Genomic DNA, 19,527 nt, shown 5'->3' with positions numbered 1-19,527 from the left:
AATGTATACACAATGTAGTTATAAACCGTAGTGTCCAGCTCCTGTGCAGTACTGTTTCTTCCCCACCAGCCCCTTCCCCCTCCAGCTCCCACCACACCTGCCAAACAAACCAAAGATAATTTCTACCCACAAGACCCCCGAAAACAGATGTAACAGCCACGAGCAGTTTCAGGCAGCCCTTCAGGGGGGTCGAAGGCTCGCCAGCACCACTCTCACGGCTCTTCTCCAACTCTAAGCCGAGCCTTCAGCCCCCGGGGCGCCGACCCCTCACCAAGCCGCCCCGTGGCCGGGAGCAGGCCCCGTGCTCGGGGCAGGGCCGGGACGGGACACGGGACCCCGGGCCCAGCCCTGGGTTTCCAGCCCCCGGGGCCGCCCCCCGCCCGCGTCCCCCCGCCCCGTGGGCAGGAGGCGGCCCCCACCTGCCGGCCGGCGGGAGGCGAGGCCGGGCCGTGCCGGGCCGTGCCGGGCCGGGAGGGGACGCCCCCGGTGCAGGCCATGGCCGGGTGCTGCCTGTCGGCCGAGGAGAAGGAGTCGCAGCGCATCAGCGCCGAGATCGAGCGGCAGCTGCGCCGGGACAAGCGGGACGCCCGCCGGGAGCTGAAGCTGCTGCTGCTGGGTGAGTGCCGGGAGGCGCTGGGCACCGGGATCCGGGCATGGCGCTGGTTGGTGGTGCTGGTGGTGGTGCTGCACGTCTGCCTTGGACTAGGTGCAAGGGTCTGAGTGAGGTGCTAGGGGCAAGCGGGTAAATACTCTGGGTTTTGCGGTGGGTATTTATACGGATTGAGGTCTGTCCGTCAAGGCGTTGCGGCGGCGGAGTTAGCTCACCTTTCTGCAGGTGCCTCCGAGGTTCGCGAAGTGTCTTTTATCCCAGTGAGCTCTCCTGCAGCCTCACCCCCTTGTGCAAGGCAGGTGATACGTTGCGCACTCATGTCAGGCTTCCTCCTCCGTTTGGTCCTGCGGTACCCCACGCTGTTTTTCTGTGTCAGTTTGCTGTTTAACCAGGAACACGGGTGAGGGATTCGTTTTGATAAGGGATTTTTGAAAAACCTCGGACTAACAAAAAATACCCCCCCCAAACAAACAAAAGAACTTGCATCAGCACTCTATTTGTATTTATTGCTGTTGAAATCATTGTAAAACACACTTTCTCCAGCTATGAGCATCAGTGTACAGCTATGAATGTTACATGTTGTGCACAGCAATTGAAAGAACTTTCTTATTCATCAGGTTGTCCACTTGAAAGTAAAGCAAAATATACAAATAATACTCACTTGTGATTTGGGGCCAAGCATAATTTTTTAGGTCTTTGAACAAGAAATGTCAGATTCTTAGTGTGATTTTGGGAGAAGTTAAAGGAAAGTATACAGAAAGACCAAACCTGGTAGGCGATGTAAAGGCAGAAGCTAGTAGGCAAATCATGAGGAGCTGCTGCATCTAGGAATTGTGTTTGTATGCCTTCACAGCAGAGATGGGATGGTATTTTTAACTGGGGGTGATGTCCTCGGGCATCTTCTGGCTGCACAGCTGTGGCCAGCATGGCCAACACTGCGAGTCATGGTAGGGAGAGCCGTGATGTCACGTGATGGACAGCCGTGAGGGGGCTTGGTTCTGGAGCCTGGGTTTTTCCAACCCTTGAGGTATTTAGATGAAAATAATTTTTATGGCTTCAAAAAGGAAAGATTTTGTGTAATTTAGGCCTTAGGTTTGACAGAGAAATTAGAGTGAATGCCCACATGCCTGCTAGCTACAAAGTCAAATGAAGTTACTGGTTTGTTTTGAGGGCAAATCTGTCCTTTATAATGTTTGAGTCCAAGTTTAAAATTGTAATTGCAAAGTTATAACTTTAAAAGTCTGCAGTAAGGTTGAGTACTGTCCTACGTTCATCTGCTTGTTCTTGTTGAAATGCAGTTAGCTTCTCCTTTTAGAAAAGACTGTTCGCATGTTGTAATGCAAAGACATTGAGGAAAACCTTAGATGGAGTTGTGCAGGAAGAATCTTTAAAAAAGGCTTTAAATCTGCTTAAGAAGCAGAGTGCTTTCAAAGAACGAACTTTTCAAAAGCACTCCTCGGTGACAATATTCAGGGCTCTGGGGGAAATACCAAGCCTTTTTAGAAACTACCTGTTGCAATAAAAAAACTAAAACTTTCTTCTGACATTACCAATATGTAACATTGTGACAAGGCTGATTTGTTTACAATAGCAATTCAGGTATTTTCTAGAACATGGATGTAACCCTGCGTGTCCAGTTATGCCAAATATACATTAGAAAGTATAATATAAAGCATGTAGTTCTATTCAATAAAAAGTAAAAAAATCTTCTTGTCTGGTAAATTTTGTAGTACCTTTTTTCTTTTACACGTGATAAGAAAAAAATGGGTTATTCTGATTACTGTTCATCCAGCAATGTTTTGTCTTCTGAAAGCAGGTCTTCAAGGAATGATATGAGCGTGACATAAACACAACTTCTCTCCTTCCAGTAGCCACTACTCTTAGCTCCCAACCATTTCAGTTGCAGAAGCTTCCTGAGACATGTGGAGTTCCTGAGTTTTTAGCAACCCTCCATGGTTCTTCTTCCATGAATTTACCTAGCATCTTTCAGCCAGCCACAGCATTTTGTGGCAGGGAATGTTCAGCCTACCTGTGTTTTGTGTGAGAAACCTCTTCCATTTCTTTTTGGTTTTGGTTTGGCCTCTTCCTTTTATTTAATAACTCCTAACATTAGTTTTTAAAGAGGGGGAAGACTGTCAGTGCCTATTCACTCTTCTCTGTCTGTCTTCCAGTCTTACAGGCATTTTATATCCCTCCTCAGTCATCTGTTTTCCAAGCCGAAGCAAATAAATTATTATATTTTTTTTCTTCGCTGTGCCCATGTACTTGCATGGCAGTTGTGTGCTAATGAAGAGGGATGTAATACATTTTCAAATCTTGATTACTCTTGAGAAATATACTGGGTAATGGATTTTTTATTTTTAATTTCCTTTTGTTTAAAACACTGGTTTTCATTATTACCCTTGAATACCTGTTTCCGACTTCCTCCCACTCCCCTCTGCAGCCAAATACACCAAAATTCCCATCTTGAGTGACAAAGCAGACTTTGAAAGGAGCTCATTTTGTTCCGTAGTGCTGAGACCTCTTGGAGAATAGACACCCTTGCGGGTGACATTTCAGGTTCCTAAAATAAGCCTTAACACCACAGGTACATGACAAAGCTTTGCTGGCTGTGTCAGGTCAGGGTGTGAAAAATTGGTGCTCCCTGACATGACAGTAATAGAAGCACTTCTGTTAATAACGAGACCCCATTAAAAACTCTTAATTAAGAGGATTTGGTGCTGGAGGAAGTAGGCATATCTTTTTTAAGAAAACAACTGTAATGTCTGAGAGGACAAGTGTTGTATTCTTGTCCAGGAATATTGTTAAAGTACTTGATAGTTTATAAAAGTAACACTTAAATTGTGATTGTGAATTAAACTTCAGAATAAAACCTCTAAGTGTGGGGAAGATAATGCTGCTTGTGACTGTACATAATCATAATTATGACTGATAACCAGTGGAGATTAGTGCAGGTGGTCCTTCTGAAGGCTCAGTGGGGATTTTGCTCAATTGGATTTTGCTCAGGTGGATTTTGCTCAGGTGGATTTTCTTCCAGTGTGCATCATTATAATGGCCGGGTGTGGAGAGGGTCATACTTGGCAGGCAGAGTCACTGCTCCTTGATACTTCAGTATTCCTTGAGCAGAGAGAGATGCATCTGGGAGCTGTAATCCACAGCAGTTTCAACAACTGGTGTAAAGACAGTAGACTGGCAGTACTCTGACTTCTGACTGGAAGTAGGAAAACCTCAAAACAGACAATGCCGTGACAGATCTCACTGGAAGAACGCTGCACCTTTGACAGACATGCTGTTGTGGTCCTTAATGTTCTTTTAAGCATCTGGAAAGGTTTACATTGACGGTATCATTTGGGTGAACCACTTTGTTTTGTTTTGTTTTGTTTTGTCTTATACAAGGTCATTCTTTGGCAATGATAGAGAACAGAAAATCAGGCTTTAATGAAAGCTCTAGAGGATCTGTCATTGCTGTTGTGCAGGGGACACTGTGGTCACTTAAGCATTTTCCCATTTAAAACATAAGGGTTAAAAGAACCATTCATTTTGGAGCTTCTGAGGTAGTAAAGGACCAGCACTGATTTTTGCATTTCTTGGAGAAGTGTCCGAGACACGTACAGAGAGAACAGGTGTTGACTGGCTTCTAATTACTTCGTGACATTCACTGCAGTAGCAAGAAATACCCTGTGGAGTTTAGTTTTCCTAAAAGAAGTCATTACATTTCTATGGGAAGCACAGTTTTGTCTTTCCGAGAATAGGAGAATTCTGGCTGTGTCAGTGGGGTTAATTTTTTTCTTGGCACTGGTCAGGCTGACACTCATAGATGTGTTAAAATATGACAATTTTTGAGTGCTAGTGTAGGAATAAGAAGCATCTCCATGATGAAACTGATTTGAATTTGTGTGAGACGGAAAGTTATGCAGGAAGGAAGTATATACATATCAGTCTAGTGGAGATAGAGTCCATCTTACCAAGCCCTTAGCAGATCTGTCCACGTTCTTGTTAATAATAAAAATCATTAGTTTGCATAAATTACTCTGATTTAAACATATTCTCCTTTGGATAATATAAGAGGCAAGATTGAGCATCTGGAATGAATAGGATTTTTTCTCAATAAACTAATGGCTTTGCCTGCTAGCTTGTCAGTTTTCCGCTACAGCTCTCTCTGGTTGCAGCTACCAGAAACTCTTTGCTCTTCTGTTTGGAATATGTTTTTTATGCATGATTTTTATTCCTGTCGGTAGCCAGGCCTGTCTGTGGTGAATGAAAGGCCAGTGAAAACCTTAAGGGCTGAAACAGAATCTGAGTAAATCAGTGGGATTGACTTTACCAGACCCTATGCGGGTGTCGAAGGGTGCAGTCAAGGCATCTTTGTGCAACTCAGTATTTCATTGTAACCATATGCATGAGAAAAACTGCTGCTGAGCCTCAGCTCCTCACTGACAATAATGGCGCTTGTTTTTCCTTCCTGGGATAAGTACACTGGAGTGCACGTACCCTGTGTCATGAGATCATATCTGATAATGATTGTTTGCTCCTCTGCATCCCTCCTCCTCCAAGTTGTCTGTGCCTGCCCTTTTCAGACATATTTGCGGTACCTGTGGCAGCTTCTGTGAACAGATACCTGGTAAATTTGTTCTTTTTATTTTCTAACTTTTGAAAGCTAGTAACAAGAAAAAATAGTGTGAAACTAGTCTACGTTGTATAGGTATAATAGGAGGATGCTGTCTCAGTTTGAAGAATTGTATTTTTCACATGATTGTGGTTAATTCTTCTTCATTTTATCTTAGTGGTTTGCTAACATGATTCTCACAACTGACTCTCTAGAGAAAGCTGATGCCATGCACAAGTGCTTGTTATGCCTTGAAATTCTGATTGTGAACTACAGTTTCTGAGAACCAACAAGACGATCCATTTCTTCAGAAGCTAATCTGTACAAATACTGAAAAAATCAATTTCAGTTCAATTAGTCTCATGCTTCATCATTATGGGCAGTTGCAGAATATTTACAGACTGTTTGGATCATGTATGGCTGATTTGCATTGTGAAGCATGAAGTCCAGTGACCACGTGAGGATATCTAAGAACAGTTCTATCAGTATACAAATGTATCTTCCTTCTTACCTATTTCTGAATTTCACTGGGTATTAGTTGAAAGTGTCAGTTATTTTCCAACTCTAGTATGCTCTATGCTTCATTTGGGGGGCATGTAATTGTCATTTCTAGTTGATGCTAATACTATCAAAACATCTATTTATTTATTTTAATGCTCAAAGGCACAACAGTTACTAGACAAATAGAAATGGTTGTTGTTTTAAGTCAAAACAAGCACAGTATTTTTAGGAGGAAAAGGATCCCGGGATTTTGTTTCCTTTTAATTAATTAATTTATTTATTTATTTATTTTTGAATTACCTGGTTTACAAAACCCTTCCAGTATGTTGGAAGGAGGTAGATGAGGAATGAGGAGAAGAAGACATGATCTGTTGAGAACGTTTTTCACTTGTATCGTCCCCAAATGGTAATCAACACTGAAAGGAGTGAAGTGGCATGCCTGCAATTTTTCCATAAAGTAATGTCTTACTGTTAATCATTTTGGATTTTTGGTGCTCCATCATTTTCTGAGATACCTAATATTCATTCTTCATGTTGCTTGAAGAAAGCAACAAACCGGAGTAAAGGAGAAAATGCAATTATTTTTTTTTCTGTGTATGCTATCAGAGAGGAAAATAATTTAATATTTTTCTCACTTTGATCCACCTGGTCTTGTTTCTAAAGGAAGTAGTAATAATAGGCAAGGCAAAATTAGGATTTTATGAAATTATATGTTTTTATTTAAGAGGGAGTTTAGTAAGTAGTATAATGTAATCATACTTACTCTTCTGAAAGAGAAAGAAAAAATGATGAAATGAACAACTAATTTTTATGACAATGCTAATAATTCTCCTAACTGCTAAGTGATTTTTGGTAGGATTGCCTTCTGATACCTTTTTTTACAGTATTTGGTTATTTGTTCTTTATATAACTTACTTTGTTTGCCTGATGTTAGTAACAGTAGAAAGAGGTAAATAAAGTAGTATATCTCTCTGCTTTGAAACTGAAATACAGTGGCTAGCTTAAAATAAATTCTCAAGAATCCACAGATCCTCTCTTTTATAGGAGCATGGTGAGCGAAGGACTGGGTGCTGAGCGAAGGGAAATGAACATGGGAGCTGATATGTTGCGGCAGTACCAAGGAATTATAACCTCAAAAGGAAGCATGACACTTGGTTGAATTACTGTCTGAGCAGCAGTGGCTGTGTAAACTGAGCAATAATAGTTTTGTCTGCACAAAACAAACCCAATAGTGCATGCTTTCATTTTATCACATTCACTGTGATGCGTACAACTTTGCCATACTTTCAGTACCATTAATGCACAAAACCTTCCCAAGTGAATGGAAGATTTGTTCAAACATGTTAATAAATGGTGCTATGATATCACAGTCCCATTTTTACCCATATAGTTTAACTAGGTCTCATAGATTGATGATCTGCTTTTTTTTTTTTTTTTTAACTATCTATGTAATATTTATAAATATATCTAGCTGACTAGCATCCCTTTCACCTCCAGAATAAGTTAGTGCTAATGAAAGCACCTAATGAAGGCAAGGACTGTTGTGTGTTATTCCTTTACTTTCTTTTCATGGTGTAAGGGTGGCTATACTACATCTTTATCCATCTATAGCTACTATTGAATGCAGTTTTCTCTCAAAAAGTATTTAGCAAAGTCAGCTGCATATCACCAAGTCACTTTTTTTCACTAAATAAGGAGAAAAGCTCTCCAAGTATTTGATGTTGATTTTATGTTTAGGAAGTGCTGATATATTTCAGGTTAGCTTCTACTTGAGTATGAGAATCATACAAAGCCATTAATAGTTTTGTTCCTTTTTGATTTTTAAGAGCACACGATCAAACTGAACAAATAAATGCTTCATAAAGAGTATTCCAGTTGGAAAGAATAAACATAAAAATGAAAATATTGTCCTGGGAAATAGTTTTGCTCTAGGTTATGCAGTGAAGTATTAAATATAAACTTTGGTTATATTTTCCCTTTTACTCTTTAAGAGGGTGTTTTTTTGTTTGTTTGTTTTGTTTTTTTTTTCTTGTTTGTTTGTTTGTTTTGTCTGTAAATCACTTCCAGGTCCAATGATTTCCTCTGCCAAGGAAAGCAAGTTTTCTGTTTGTTTGTTTGTTTTATGAGTAGCATTATACAAGTTGTTGATTCACTAACTGCTTGTTTAAAATGCATCTTCAAAGTGCTTGATTGAATTTGCCATTTCCTAGTTTTGCAAATATATAAGCATTTAGTCTCTTTAATTTGGATAGTCATCTAAGCATATAGCTTCATTTGCAAACTTCAAAAGCGGATCAGAACTCTTTTTTTTTTTTTTTTTTTTTCCAAGGTATGAAGATAAAACTTTTCTGAATGCAAGATAATCTGTTGTTTTTTCCAGAATGCTGGAAGTTTACCTTGACTGCTTTTTCTCTGGCTTCTGTTTGTTTTATTTTTATTTAGCTACTGTGTTTTTGTTGTTGGTTTTAGTTTGTTTCACTACTTTAGGTTGTTTTAGAGCTGTTTCAGGTAACTGCCTTTGTAAAGAACCTTTTTGGGTCACTATCACTGCAGGGGAAAATTCTGATTTTGTTGTTGTTTTTGTTATTGTTTTGGGTCAGTTACCAAATATTTCCAATTATTGTAACTTACAAAGTACTTGACCACCTCAGTGAGTACTAAGAGTTACTTACAGGCCTGTTTTGGAATTAATGATGAACTTGCTGATGAGTACTTAAGAATCCTGTTAGCACAATTGTTTATAAACATGAACACTGAAAAAGCATACTTGAAACATGATTTTAGGTGGTTCCTTGGAATGGTTCATTTTTAGCTGACAGCATGTAATGTGAAGGTTGCTATTTTCAATATGCTAAAAATAAAGTTAAAATTTGATTCAAGTAAATAAAATCTGGTTATAAAATTAAAATCTGATTACAATAAAATTCATAGGAAAACTGAGGAAATAAATTACTGGTAAGTAACAGGTACCTACAAATCTGTTTCACCCAAGTACTTTCCTATTTTCTGTCAGCAAGTTGATATAGCTTGTGATTTAAATGGCTGTGAAAAAAAGATTTTGATTTCCTTGCTTTGCAGCTAGAAAGAAAAAAAATCCTGTTGATAACATTTATCATTGAAATTTCCATTCTCAACTTCTTTAGGTTGTTTATTTTAAACTTTGTGTTATGCAGGCTGTCTTGTATCCTAGTGCTTTCTTTACTACTGTGCTTGGCTTCAACTCTGTTGTATGTATAAAATGCTGTGTAAATGTAGGTGAAAATTTTGCAGACACAACTTTATTTGCAGTATTTCTTGAATGAATAAGGTAACTTTTCAGTATGCCTAGCTGAGTGTTGTTTTTTACCCTTGCCTTTTCTGCTTCTCAGATACATTGCATGACATTTGACTATTGAGTACACCTCTTTATATTTCTTTTTGAAATTGGGACAGTAATTTTTGACTGACATACTATGTATTATGAAGCCTTCCACTTCCACTGTAAATCTGTCTGAAATGCCAGTGCTAACAGTACTGTGAGATATAGTTGAAAAATGAAAGTGACGACATATAGCAGCCTGTTATGAAAAAGCTGTGAAATCTGAGTTCATTTAGATTATAATCATAGAAAGATATTACAATTTATTGGGCATCCGAATTTCCACTCCTGTGTAGTTAACCCAGAGTGAAAATTACAGCCTACAAAATTTTGAAATAATTTCTTCATCACTTCTATTTGAAAATTTTTCACTGATTTATGGATTGAAAACACGGCACAGATGGGGAGCATTTTCCACTGGAAACTTACAAACTTGAAGTAAGTATTATGGAAAACAGTGTGAAAAAATATTCAATGGTAAAAAGATAATTTATGCAGTTTTGTTTCAGTCTGTGTTTAGCACAGCAATGTTCACGTTTCAGATATGTTAAAGCTACTTTTATATATATATATATATATATTTATTTTTGTCCAAAAAAGGAAAAAGGAGCAGGATTTAATACTGTGTTTAGTATCTAGTTTCTCCTAAGTTTTGTCTTAGGAAAAGTAAATTTGAGGCCTCTCAAACTCAAGTACATATTAGGCATGTGTTCTCTTAAAAATCAAAACATAAAAAACAACTTCAGCAGCTGTAATTTTGCTGCTGTTTTTGCCAATGTGCTTTTAAAAAGGTGACCTTTCCCAGTTGACTGAATAGTCACTATTTTGTATGTCTTCAAATATTAGTATTATTCTAGTATACTTATCACTTGAAGTAACACTGGGATGACTAACTTTCTCTAGATAGCATTTTGTACTGTAAATAGGAAAATAATTTGTGCCTGGAAATAATTTACAACATTTTTTTTTTCTTGGTGACTGGAGAGAATGGGCTTTGCCGTCTGAATGTAGTATCTTCTGCAGGTAGTAGTGGTGACCATAATATATATACATACATATATATACATATATATATATATGTATATATAACATAAAACTCAAATTCAGTTGTTTAAAATATATTTACATTGGTCCTATTTACCTTTGAATTTTATTGGCCCAAGCCTCTAGTTATAAAAAAAAATTGTAAAAGTAGTGAAGTTCTGTGGCTTCAGTGGGAATGAGTTTCTACTATGTGGAAACACATTCTGTGTTTTTCATTTAATTAGAGACAAAAATTGTGTGAATGATGATGGGGACGATTATATGTCTATCACATTGCATATTCACTCACTTCCAGGCTTTTCAGCTCTTTCTGTGGACAGTGTACTCAGCACGCAATGCTGGGTTCTCTGTTGAAGTGTATCCTTTCCATATGGTTAGGTTTACAAGATGTTTTCTATAAGAGTAGTTCAGGTAAGGATATCTTTCCAAAACCTCTGTGCTCAGTAACACTGTTGTTCTTTATGAATATCGCCTCTCCATTGTGGAATTTTAATGTGATATTTTTATGAAGTTGAAGTGGGCTTAGAAAAGTCTTTTGCAAGACAGTATTCCAACTTTCTAAGAGAAAATTGAGTCTGTTTGTAATGACTATTAAATAGGAGTTAATTAAGCTAAATTAAACTTCAGGAACAGAAAGAGCTATTTGATCACTGAAGTTCTTTTGTATTCTTCAGTAATAATATTCCTCAGTACTGAAACAATCATTTCTGCTATGGAAGTATTAGGTTACTGGTGAGACCTTTTATAATTTCTGTGTTGAGCTAGAGCTGAACTAGCTTATTGGATGTAAAGGTTACTTTCTTTTATTACTACAAGCTGAAGGTAGTCCACAGAGGAAGCAACTCTTGGAAAATAAGATTTAAATAAAAATGAAGGATGGCTTTCCAGATGTATTACATACCTGTAATGTGTTGTGGTTCCACTATTATTCAGATGTGACTGTTTTCCCTACTGCTTGTGTTTATGCCCATCTTTTTCTGAAAAGCGTTAGAACTTCATGCAGAGTATTTTTGAAGTATCTGTCGTTAGCCACTGGTTTGGAATTACATGAAATATTAACTGAAAAAATAAATACTTCAAGTAAGTGAAAATCTGTGACAAAAAAAATATTTTTTTTTTTTTCTAAGTTACAAGTAAATACTTTTTGGACTCAGATATTTCCGAGGTAATTGTGCCAAATATTTATCCACAATCATAAATATATTTTAAAAAGCAAATAAGTTCCCAGCCTGATGTTTTCTTTGACAGGAAAGGCCAAACAATTAGTTTTAGCCCTTAGGAAATATCCGTTTCACAATTCCTAGCTTTGTGTTTGAAATGAAAATGTGTTTCGTATAAACACTTGGCATTCATTACCCAAGCAGGAAGCTTTTATGCTTAACTGCTTGTTTTATTGTTGCTTCGCAATCTTAAAGCCACGTGTCAGCTTGTGTTTTTTCCTTAGGCAGCACCTTTTGTGACAGTAAGGCCTCTGCAGCAGGAGCTGACTTTCCTTACTTGGCAGACACATACAGGTCCCAACTTCCAGCTGCAAGTGTTAAATGGTGACAATATGAACCTCAAAATAAAGAGCTTGCAAACCTGGGTTTGGGAAGAGTTCCTGGCAATCCTGTAGTGCAGAGTTGCCAGACCTTGAGTCTTGAGTCTGCATATGTATTTGAGTACTGCAGTTTTGCCTTTTTTCAGTCACAGCTCAGAGTGAAATCTGTGTAGATGAATCCAAAGTTTATTTTGCTGGAAGTTTTCACTGGTTATTAAACTCAAAAGACCTAAGGCCCTGTAAAATCTTTGGACGGCAGTACATTTAGGGTTGAGACAGATACCATCCTGTCACAATACGAGGCAGATGGATTTCAAGCCTCTGTACTTGTTTTGAAGTCATTTGGTTGCGGGAAGTCCAAATAGAGGAGGTAAGCAATTCTAACAGATACAGAAATATATCTTCTAAATAAAGCCATCAGGCCCAGCAAAACTCAGGGGAATTTGAATATTCAAGTTATGAGAGCTTTTTGAAAATGCTATCTAAGCTCTTCAGTTGCCCCCAAGGGAACAATTAAGTTTTTTTTTTTTTTTTTTTTTAAAAAAAAAAAAAAGAGAGAGAGAGAAAGAACAAAACCGAACAAAGTTATGAATCTTTAAATGGATCTGGTTTTAAAGGCAGTAGTTTCTTACATAATTTTATTTCATTTTATTATAGAACAGTTTATTGTTATTGGTGGAAAGTATGCTACTTAATTTTCTTAAACTCCATGCAGCAGAACTTTCATTTTGTGAGATGCACTTATCTCTGAAAAAATAGAAACACTTAATTTTAAATTTAAAGTGTTTTTCTTTTCTTTTCTTCCTTTTTTTTTTTTTAATGCATTGTCATGTCTTGTTTTCTTCTTCTTTTTCTTCTTTTTTTTTTCTTTTTTTTAAATAATTACAGTCTTCAGCAATGTCTAATTTAGTAATCCCTCACACTTTAAATCCTGAAGTCCTCATTGGCTAATTGTTTTTAATACTAAGATATATGAAAATTACAGTTGAAGCACTGGGAAAATAAACAATGTATCTTTTGGGGATTGCATGTTACTTGGTTTTTATTTGGCTATATGGAGAAACAGCTGGTCCTCTGTGGCATGTAGCCTAAACAGAAGAACCTGTTTAGTATTTGCAGTCTTGTTACTGCAAATCCTATATGTAAAGTACCTCATACTTTGAGCTTGTATTTTAAATAGAGTTACACACATTAAATGCAAAACAGTATTTCTGGTGTACTGAGGATTGACAGTATGATGACGATGGCGAGGGAATGATAGCACTGTGTGACACTGGCATGTTTCAATTCTTAGTTCAAATGTTACTGAATTGTAAACTATGAAACCAGATGAGGTAGGGAGGTTGTTTAGTGTTAAAGTTTGCATTCAACATAAAGAATATATAATCTGCCGTGGAACAAATTAGGATGCTGTTTATCTATTCCAACATTTTGGGGAAAATATTGTTCCATCCAGCTGTGCTCAGTTTAATACAACAGCCACAGGAAAGCAAATATTAGCTGTTTGATGTAAGTTTATATTATCTGGGGGACGGGTCATAGAAGATAGTTCTTACTATAAGCACTTCTGGTCTTTTGGGGGTGAGAAGTGTTGGAACAGCTAATCCTGGAAAACATTTCCAGGCACGTGAAGGAGAAGAAAATCATCAGGAGTAGTCAGCATGGATTCACCAAGGGAAGTCATTCCCTTCTTTACCATGTGGGTGGCAGAGTATTTGTTCAAGTTGCCCAGAGAGGTTGTGGAGTCTCCCAGCTTGGAGATCATCAAAATCCTGGTCTTCAAAAACATGGTCCTGGACAGCCTGCTCTAAGCGACCCTGCTTAAGCAGGAAGGTTGGACCAGGTGACCTCAAGAAGTCCCTTTCAACCTCAACCATTCTGTGATTCTGTGTAGTGGAATACATCTATTGCTTTGACCTTTGAGTTCATGTTAATTAATAATAACTATTTTGTTTTCATTTTACAATAGTGTTTGTTTGTTCGTTTGATTTTTGATTAAGCTCATGACCACAAATCCTGTTCAGTTTTTCTCCAGTTTACATTGGTATATATTACTGTATTTCAAATGGAGGTATATTATAGTATTTGTGTGTTACTGGGTACAGTAACCTTTTAAAGTTCTTTAAGGAATTCACCGTAGTCTTTTTATATTTAAAATCTTTTGGGAAGTTCCTCAGACTCCTGAGTGCCCCTGAAGAACAGTTCCCTTTTATAATATAGCTGTATTTCTTGGCTAAGGTGTAAGTTTGCACAACGCCCTCTATTTCACTATCAATCTCACTATTCATATGATAAATACAGGTGTTCTACAAAAGCTTTCAGCTGTTGAAATTGAGCTTAAGAAGGGTCCAGTACCAGTACCACTTTTTTCACTCCTATGTAGGTTCCTAGCACTGAACAGTTTTGCTGTTGCTTAGCTATGCCCTCCTAGATCCTGACTTTTTTTTAAGACTTTCCAATTCTTATAGGTCAGTACTTGCAGTCGCTTTTGACCTGTAGTAATTAAATAATAATAATAGTAATCAAAAAATCTGATAATAATAGAAAGCTGTAATCCTTGGTTCAAAGCTCCACAATATGTTTAGGTGGTGTGCAGAACTGGATGTGCAAGCAGACGTGTTTTAATCCCACCAAACCTCATAAGAGGCTGTTTCCACGTAGTCACCACTGTTTCCCTAGGTAGAATGCTATTCTATCTCCTGGCTTCCAGAGCTATGCAGGACTACTGGTGTTCAGGTTCTTCTCTTGTCCTCTTGGAGACAGAAATAGCCTTTTAAAATGTGTTATTTTGGCTCAACAGAGGTCTCATATGAGGTGCCCCTGCTTCTAGGGAATGGATTTTAGTCACCTTCAAGATTCTCCTTATTCTCCTTGCCTCACTATCAAGTTATTTTGGGCTGTGTTTTTATTCACCTGGTCACGAAATCATAGAAGGTCAGGTGGGACCTCTGGAGACTGTGTTGCCCAAGCCCCTGCCCAAATCAGAATCACCTAGACCTCAGGACAGCATCCAGTTGGGTTTTGCATATCCTTCAAAGACAGAGACAACCACCATGGACAACCTGTTTGCGTGTTCAATCACCTTTACTGTTAAAGTTTTTTCTTATGTTTAAACAGAATTTCTTATATTCCAATCTGTGTCTTTTGCATCTTGCATCCCTGGAAGTGTCTAGTTCCATCTCTACTCTCACCATCAGGTATTTCTGCACATGGATAAGGTCTCCATTAGCCTTCTCTTCTCCAGCCTGAAAGGTCTCAGCTCTCTCAGCCTTCCCTCATATGAGGAATACCCCTGTCCCTTAATCATCTTCATGGCCTTGTGTTGGCCTCTCTCCAGTATTTCCACCTCTCTTGTTCCGGGGAGCACAGAACTACACCCAGCACGTCAGGTGCAATCTCAGCAGTGCTGACTAGAGGGGAAGGATTGCCTATCTTGACCTGTTGGCAACTCTCTTCCTAATGCAACTCAGGAGGCTGTTGGCTCATGTTAAACTTGATGCCCACCAGGACCCCCAAGAGTCTTTTCTGTCGAGCAGCTTTCCAGCCAGGCAGCCCACAGCATGTACAGGTGTCTGGATTTATTCCTCCCTGTAGTGGGTTAACGTGGCAAGGTTTTGGTAGCAGGGGGCCATAGGGATGGCTTCTGTGAGAAGGATCTAGAAGCTGCCCCATGTTTGGTAAGGGCCCCACTGCTGACCAGAGCTGAGACAATAAGTGAAGTTGTTTTGCGCCTCTGTGAGAGCGTATTTAAGACAGGGAAGAAAAACACTGCGCCATACAGCAGCTGGGAGAGTGAGAGGATTGAGGAACAGCCTTGCAGGCGCCAAGGTCAGTGAAGAAGGAGGGGGAGAGGTGCTCCAGGTGCCGGAGCAGAAGTCCCCTGCGGCCTGTGGTGAGGACCATGGTGAAGCAGGCTGTCCCCCTGCAGCCCACGGAGTACCACGGTGGAGCAGGGTTCCACGCTGCAGCCCGTGGAGGAGACCACTGTGGAGCAGGTGGACCTGCACTGACAGAGGCTGCGGCCTGTGGAAGACCCCTGCTGGAGCAGATTCCAGGCCAGACCTGTAGCCCGTGGAGAGGAGCCCATGCAGGAGCAGGTGACATGGCAGGAGCTGCTGCCTGTGGGGGATCCAGATTGGAGCAGTTTGCTCCTGAGGGATGGACCCCGTGGTACGGACCCGTATCTGGAGCAGTTCTTGAAGAGCTGCTGCCTGTGGGCAGCCCACGCAGTATCAGTTCACCAAGGACTGCATCCCGTGGGAGGGACCCCACAGCACAGGGCACGAGAGTGACCGAGCGGCGGAGAAGAAGCGCTATGGACTGACCATAACCCCCATTCCCCTGTTCCCCTGCGCCACTCGGGGGTTTGAGGTGGAAGAGGGTGGATGGGGGGGAAGGTGCTTTTGGTTTCTTTCCTTTGTTTCTCGCTTCTCTAGCTTGTTAGTAATAGGCAATAAATCTTACTATCTCCCTATGCTGAGTCTGTTTTGCCTGTGATGATAACTGTTGAGTGATCTCCCTGTCCTTATCTCAATCCTTGAGCCCTTTTCATCATATTTTCTCCCCGTTCCTCTTTGAGGAGGGGGAGTGAGAGAGCGGTTGTGGTGGAGTTCGGCTGCCCACCCGAGTAAAACCACCACACTCCCCTGGTGCAGAACTTTGCATCTCCCACTGTTGAGCTGCATCAGGTCTTCTGTCAGCCCATTTTTCCAGCCTGCTGAGGTACCTCTGAATGCACATCCATCTTGTGTATCAGTTTTTCCACTATTTCTATAGATCCTTACTAGTCATGTTTAATAAGCTAGTCGTGTTTAGCAGGCAGAGCTTATTTCAGGTGAATTGCAACAGGAATGAGGTCTGTGTCATCCCATTCAATACTGATCAGTGTAGAAACCTGGAAATGTTTTTTTCCTTTTCTTGCAGTTCTGCCCTTTCTTGCAGTCAGCAGCGCCAAACATACTCATGTAAAGTAACCTCTAGTAATGCTATAGTAAACAATTTTATAACGAATACATGGCAACATAGTGTTATTAAAAGATTACAAATGCCTTCATGGGGAAGAACAAGGAAGCTTGCCAATTGTTTAGTTTTGAAATAATGTAAGAGCCAAAAGAAGTGTCTCATACATAATACAAACATGTCTTCTCTGCTCTAGAAAACTTTGGTCGGCTGGTAGAAACACATCATAGAATCATAGAATCACAGAATATCCCGAATTGGAAAGGACCCATAGGGATAATCAAGTCCAACTCCTGGCACCGCACAGGTCTGCCCAAAAGTTTAGACCATGTGACTAAGTGCACAGTCCAATCGCTTCTTAAATTCAGACAGGCTTGGTGCAGTGACTACTTCCCTGGGGAGCCTGTTCCAGTGTGCGACCACCCTCTCGGTGAAGAACCTCTTCCTGATGTCCAGCCTAAACTTCCCCTGCCTCAGCTTAACACCTTCCCTGTGAGTCCTGTCACTGGTGATAATGGAGAATAGGTCACCTGCCTCTCCACTCCCCCTCGTGAGGAAGTTGTAGACTGCGATGAGGTCCCCCCTCAGCCTCCTCTTCTCCAGGCTGAACAGGCCAAGCGACCTCAGCCGCTCCTTATATGACTTCCCCTCTAGGCCCTTCACCATCTTCATCGACATCCACAGTTGTCATACTCATATGAGCCAGAATTAGCAGGTACCCCTCATACACAATGAGCTATGATTTTTAAATTTTTAAACTTTTATATTTTTAACTAGGATACTGGGTTAAAATTTTTAAGATAATAAACAAGGTGAATCCGTCACCTGGATGAAAACTCTGTGGGCTCAGGAGAACTACCCAGGCCAAAATATGGGCCTAAAACCCAAACATCATAATATAAGGAACGTCACTATCCCATAGCATAAAAGTGATGAAGGAGGGAGAAACATGCACATGCTCTACTTAGGAATTTTTTAAAGATCAAGTCAGTTGACTGCTTGTGCAAGTTCATGCCCTGTTGGTACAAACACTGAACACTGATTCTTCTTCCTTGAACTAGAGGAGAAAGCAACCAGCAGAGAAAAATCAGCCACTGAAAATCCCCCAGGGTTAACTGTGTAGAAATACCAGCCAGCTTCCAAGAAGTTACCAGCAGGGCAGCATAGAGTTTACAGGATGTTTCTTCATTGTTGATATACGCCTTGCATTAAATATATATATAAATTGAAAATTTCTTACACTAATGGAAAATTTTCCATGAACACTAAAATGAAAGCTTTCAGTGGAGATGTGGAAAAAACAAACAAACAAACAAACAAAAAAAAAAAACCACACAAACGCCATGCTGCTTGGCTCGTTTTAGTCCAAAGTACGACAAATTGTTTCCAATTGCATCACTCTAAGGAACCTTCAGAACAATTCTACATTTTGATGTTTTCATTTTAAATAAATAAATAACAAAAGTGTTACTCTTTTGTCACTGACTATTGAAGTAAAGTTATTATGCAGTACCATTTTTTGTAGTTAGACTACTTTTTACTAATCTGATTTCCTGTTCCATTTGGATATTAAAAGTCAGAACTTTGCAGGACCATGAAACATTTTAGTTTATGTCGCAGCTGCCCTTTTCATACCAAGCCACTCCTCTGAATGTAAGATGTTGCTGTAGTTCTTTATGTAGTTCTTATGTCCTGAAACATGGAAGGTGGCCAGGCACATTTAACTTTTGATTATATGCATGGAGTCACAGCATTTCTTATGGGATACTGTGATGTCTTGGATACTGGTGAAGCACAGAATTCGAAAAACAGAGTAAAACTATCACATATAGGTCCACAAAATTAAAGCTCGCTCACTAGATGGATTTCTTAGCTCAGAATAAGTTATTCTGTTCTTCAATGGCAGGAGGAAAGCTGAACCGTCAAAAACTCTGTTTCAGCTGGTTGGATTCTGGCACAGCATAGGCAAAAAATGTATGTATTTTTATGAAATGTTAGTTTATAAAACATTACATTTAAAATTCTAAAGCCTTTTGAAAAATCTCATTAGATAATCACCATCACATGTGATTAATAATTTACTTAGCATGTCTGGTTATTGCAGATGAAATGTGAGTATAATTATCTTCTGTAAACTTCCCATGGTCTTTCGCAAAATTACAGAGAAAGGAATTTCCTACTTTTGTTAGTTTACTCTCTCGTAAGACATATGCTCGTGTCATATGTGTTTCACTTTACATGAAATACTGAATGCTAAGCTAGTTTATATATTAATCTAGATATTAATATGTTCTTTTTATGATTATAGGATTGTCTTGCATAAGTGGACAAGCTGTTTTATATGAGATTTATATTTACAAAAAATCATATTATGAGTTTGCCCCACCTTATCAAATACCCACCAGAAATGAAGTATTTTCAGCTGTTTACCACCTGATCTTAGATTTCTTTTCTGTCAGCATACTCGCTTTGCATATGGGGAGAATCTAAATTGTTTGAATGATTTTTTATTTAAAAATATACTTTTAGTGTTAGTTGACATATGAGATAGCATTAGAAAGTTAAGGTGTATGCACAGTTTTGGACTAAATAATTGACTAAGTTGTTTTATAGTCCTTTATATTCATTAGTTTGTAATTCACCCTGCACAATTTCTCTCTATTTATCACTCATAGTCCAGAAATATTTTTTCCTTAAATGTTTGTACAATTTAACATTATCAGAATGAAGAACAAATGAAGAACAAAAAGTTATTTTATGGCCTTGATGCAATACACTGTACAATAGTACATGCTCCAAAATATAAAATGTGTACAAGGGAGTGTAAATAATGCAGATATCATTATGATTTCCAGATTTTTCTGGCAAAGCGCTCTTTGACCTGTTTACTATTTAAAAAATGAAATAGC

The 19,527-nt window shown here is 39.1% G+C and overlaps 1 protein-coding gene across 1 annotated transcript in view; it reads left to right on the top strand.

Moving 5' to 3' along the window:
- The first annotated feature begins 492 nt into the window (after positions 1-492).
- LOC118253783 (guanine nucleotide-binding protein subunit alpha-14) overlaps positions 493-19,527 on the top strand; it is a 73,795-nt gene continuing 54,760 nt past the window's right edge. The window contains exon 1 of the mRNA XM_035558545.1: positions 493-616. Within this exon, the coding sequence (XP_035414438.1) occupies positions 496-616 (121 nt within the window). The 5' untranslated portion in view covers positions 493-495. The remainder of the gene's footprint in view (positions 617-19,527) is intronic.

The sequence above is a fragment of the Cygnus atratus genome, chromosome Z, assembly GCF_013377495.2.
Source record: "Cygnus atratus isolate AKBS03 ecotype Queensland, Australia chromosome Z, CAtr_DNAZoo_HiC_assembly, whole genome shotgun sequence".
Classification (NCBI taxonomy): Eukaryota; Metazoa; Chordata; class Aves; order Anseriformes; family Anatidae; genus Cygnus; species Cygnus atratus.
The sequence above is the reverse complement of the archived record's forward strand: the minus strand, read 5'-3'. Positions and strand labels throughout refer to the sequence as shown.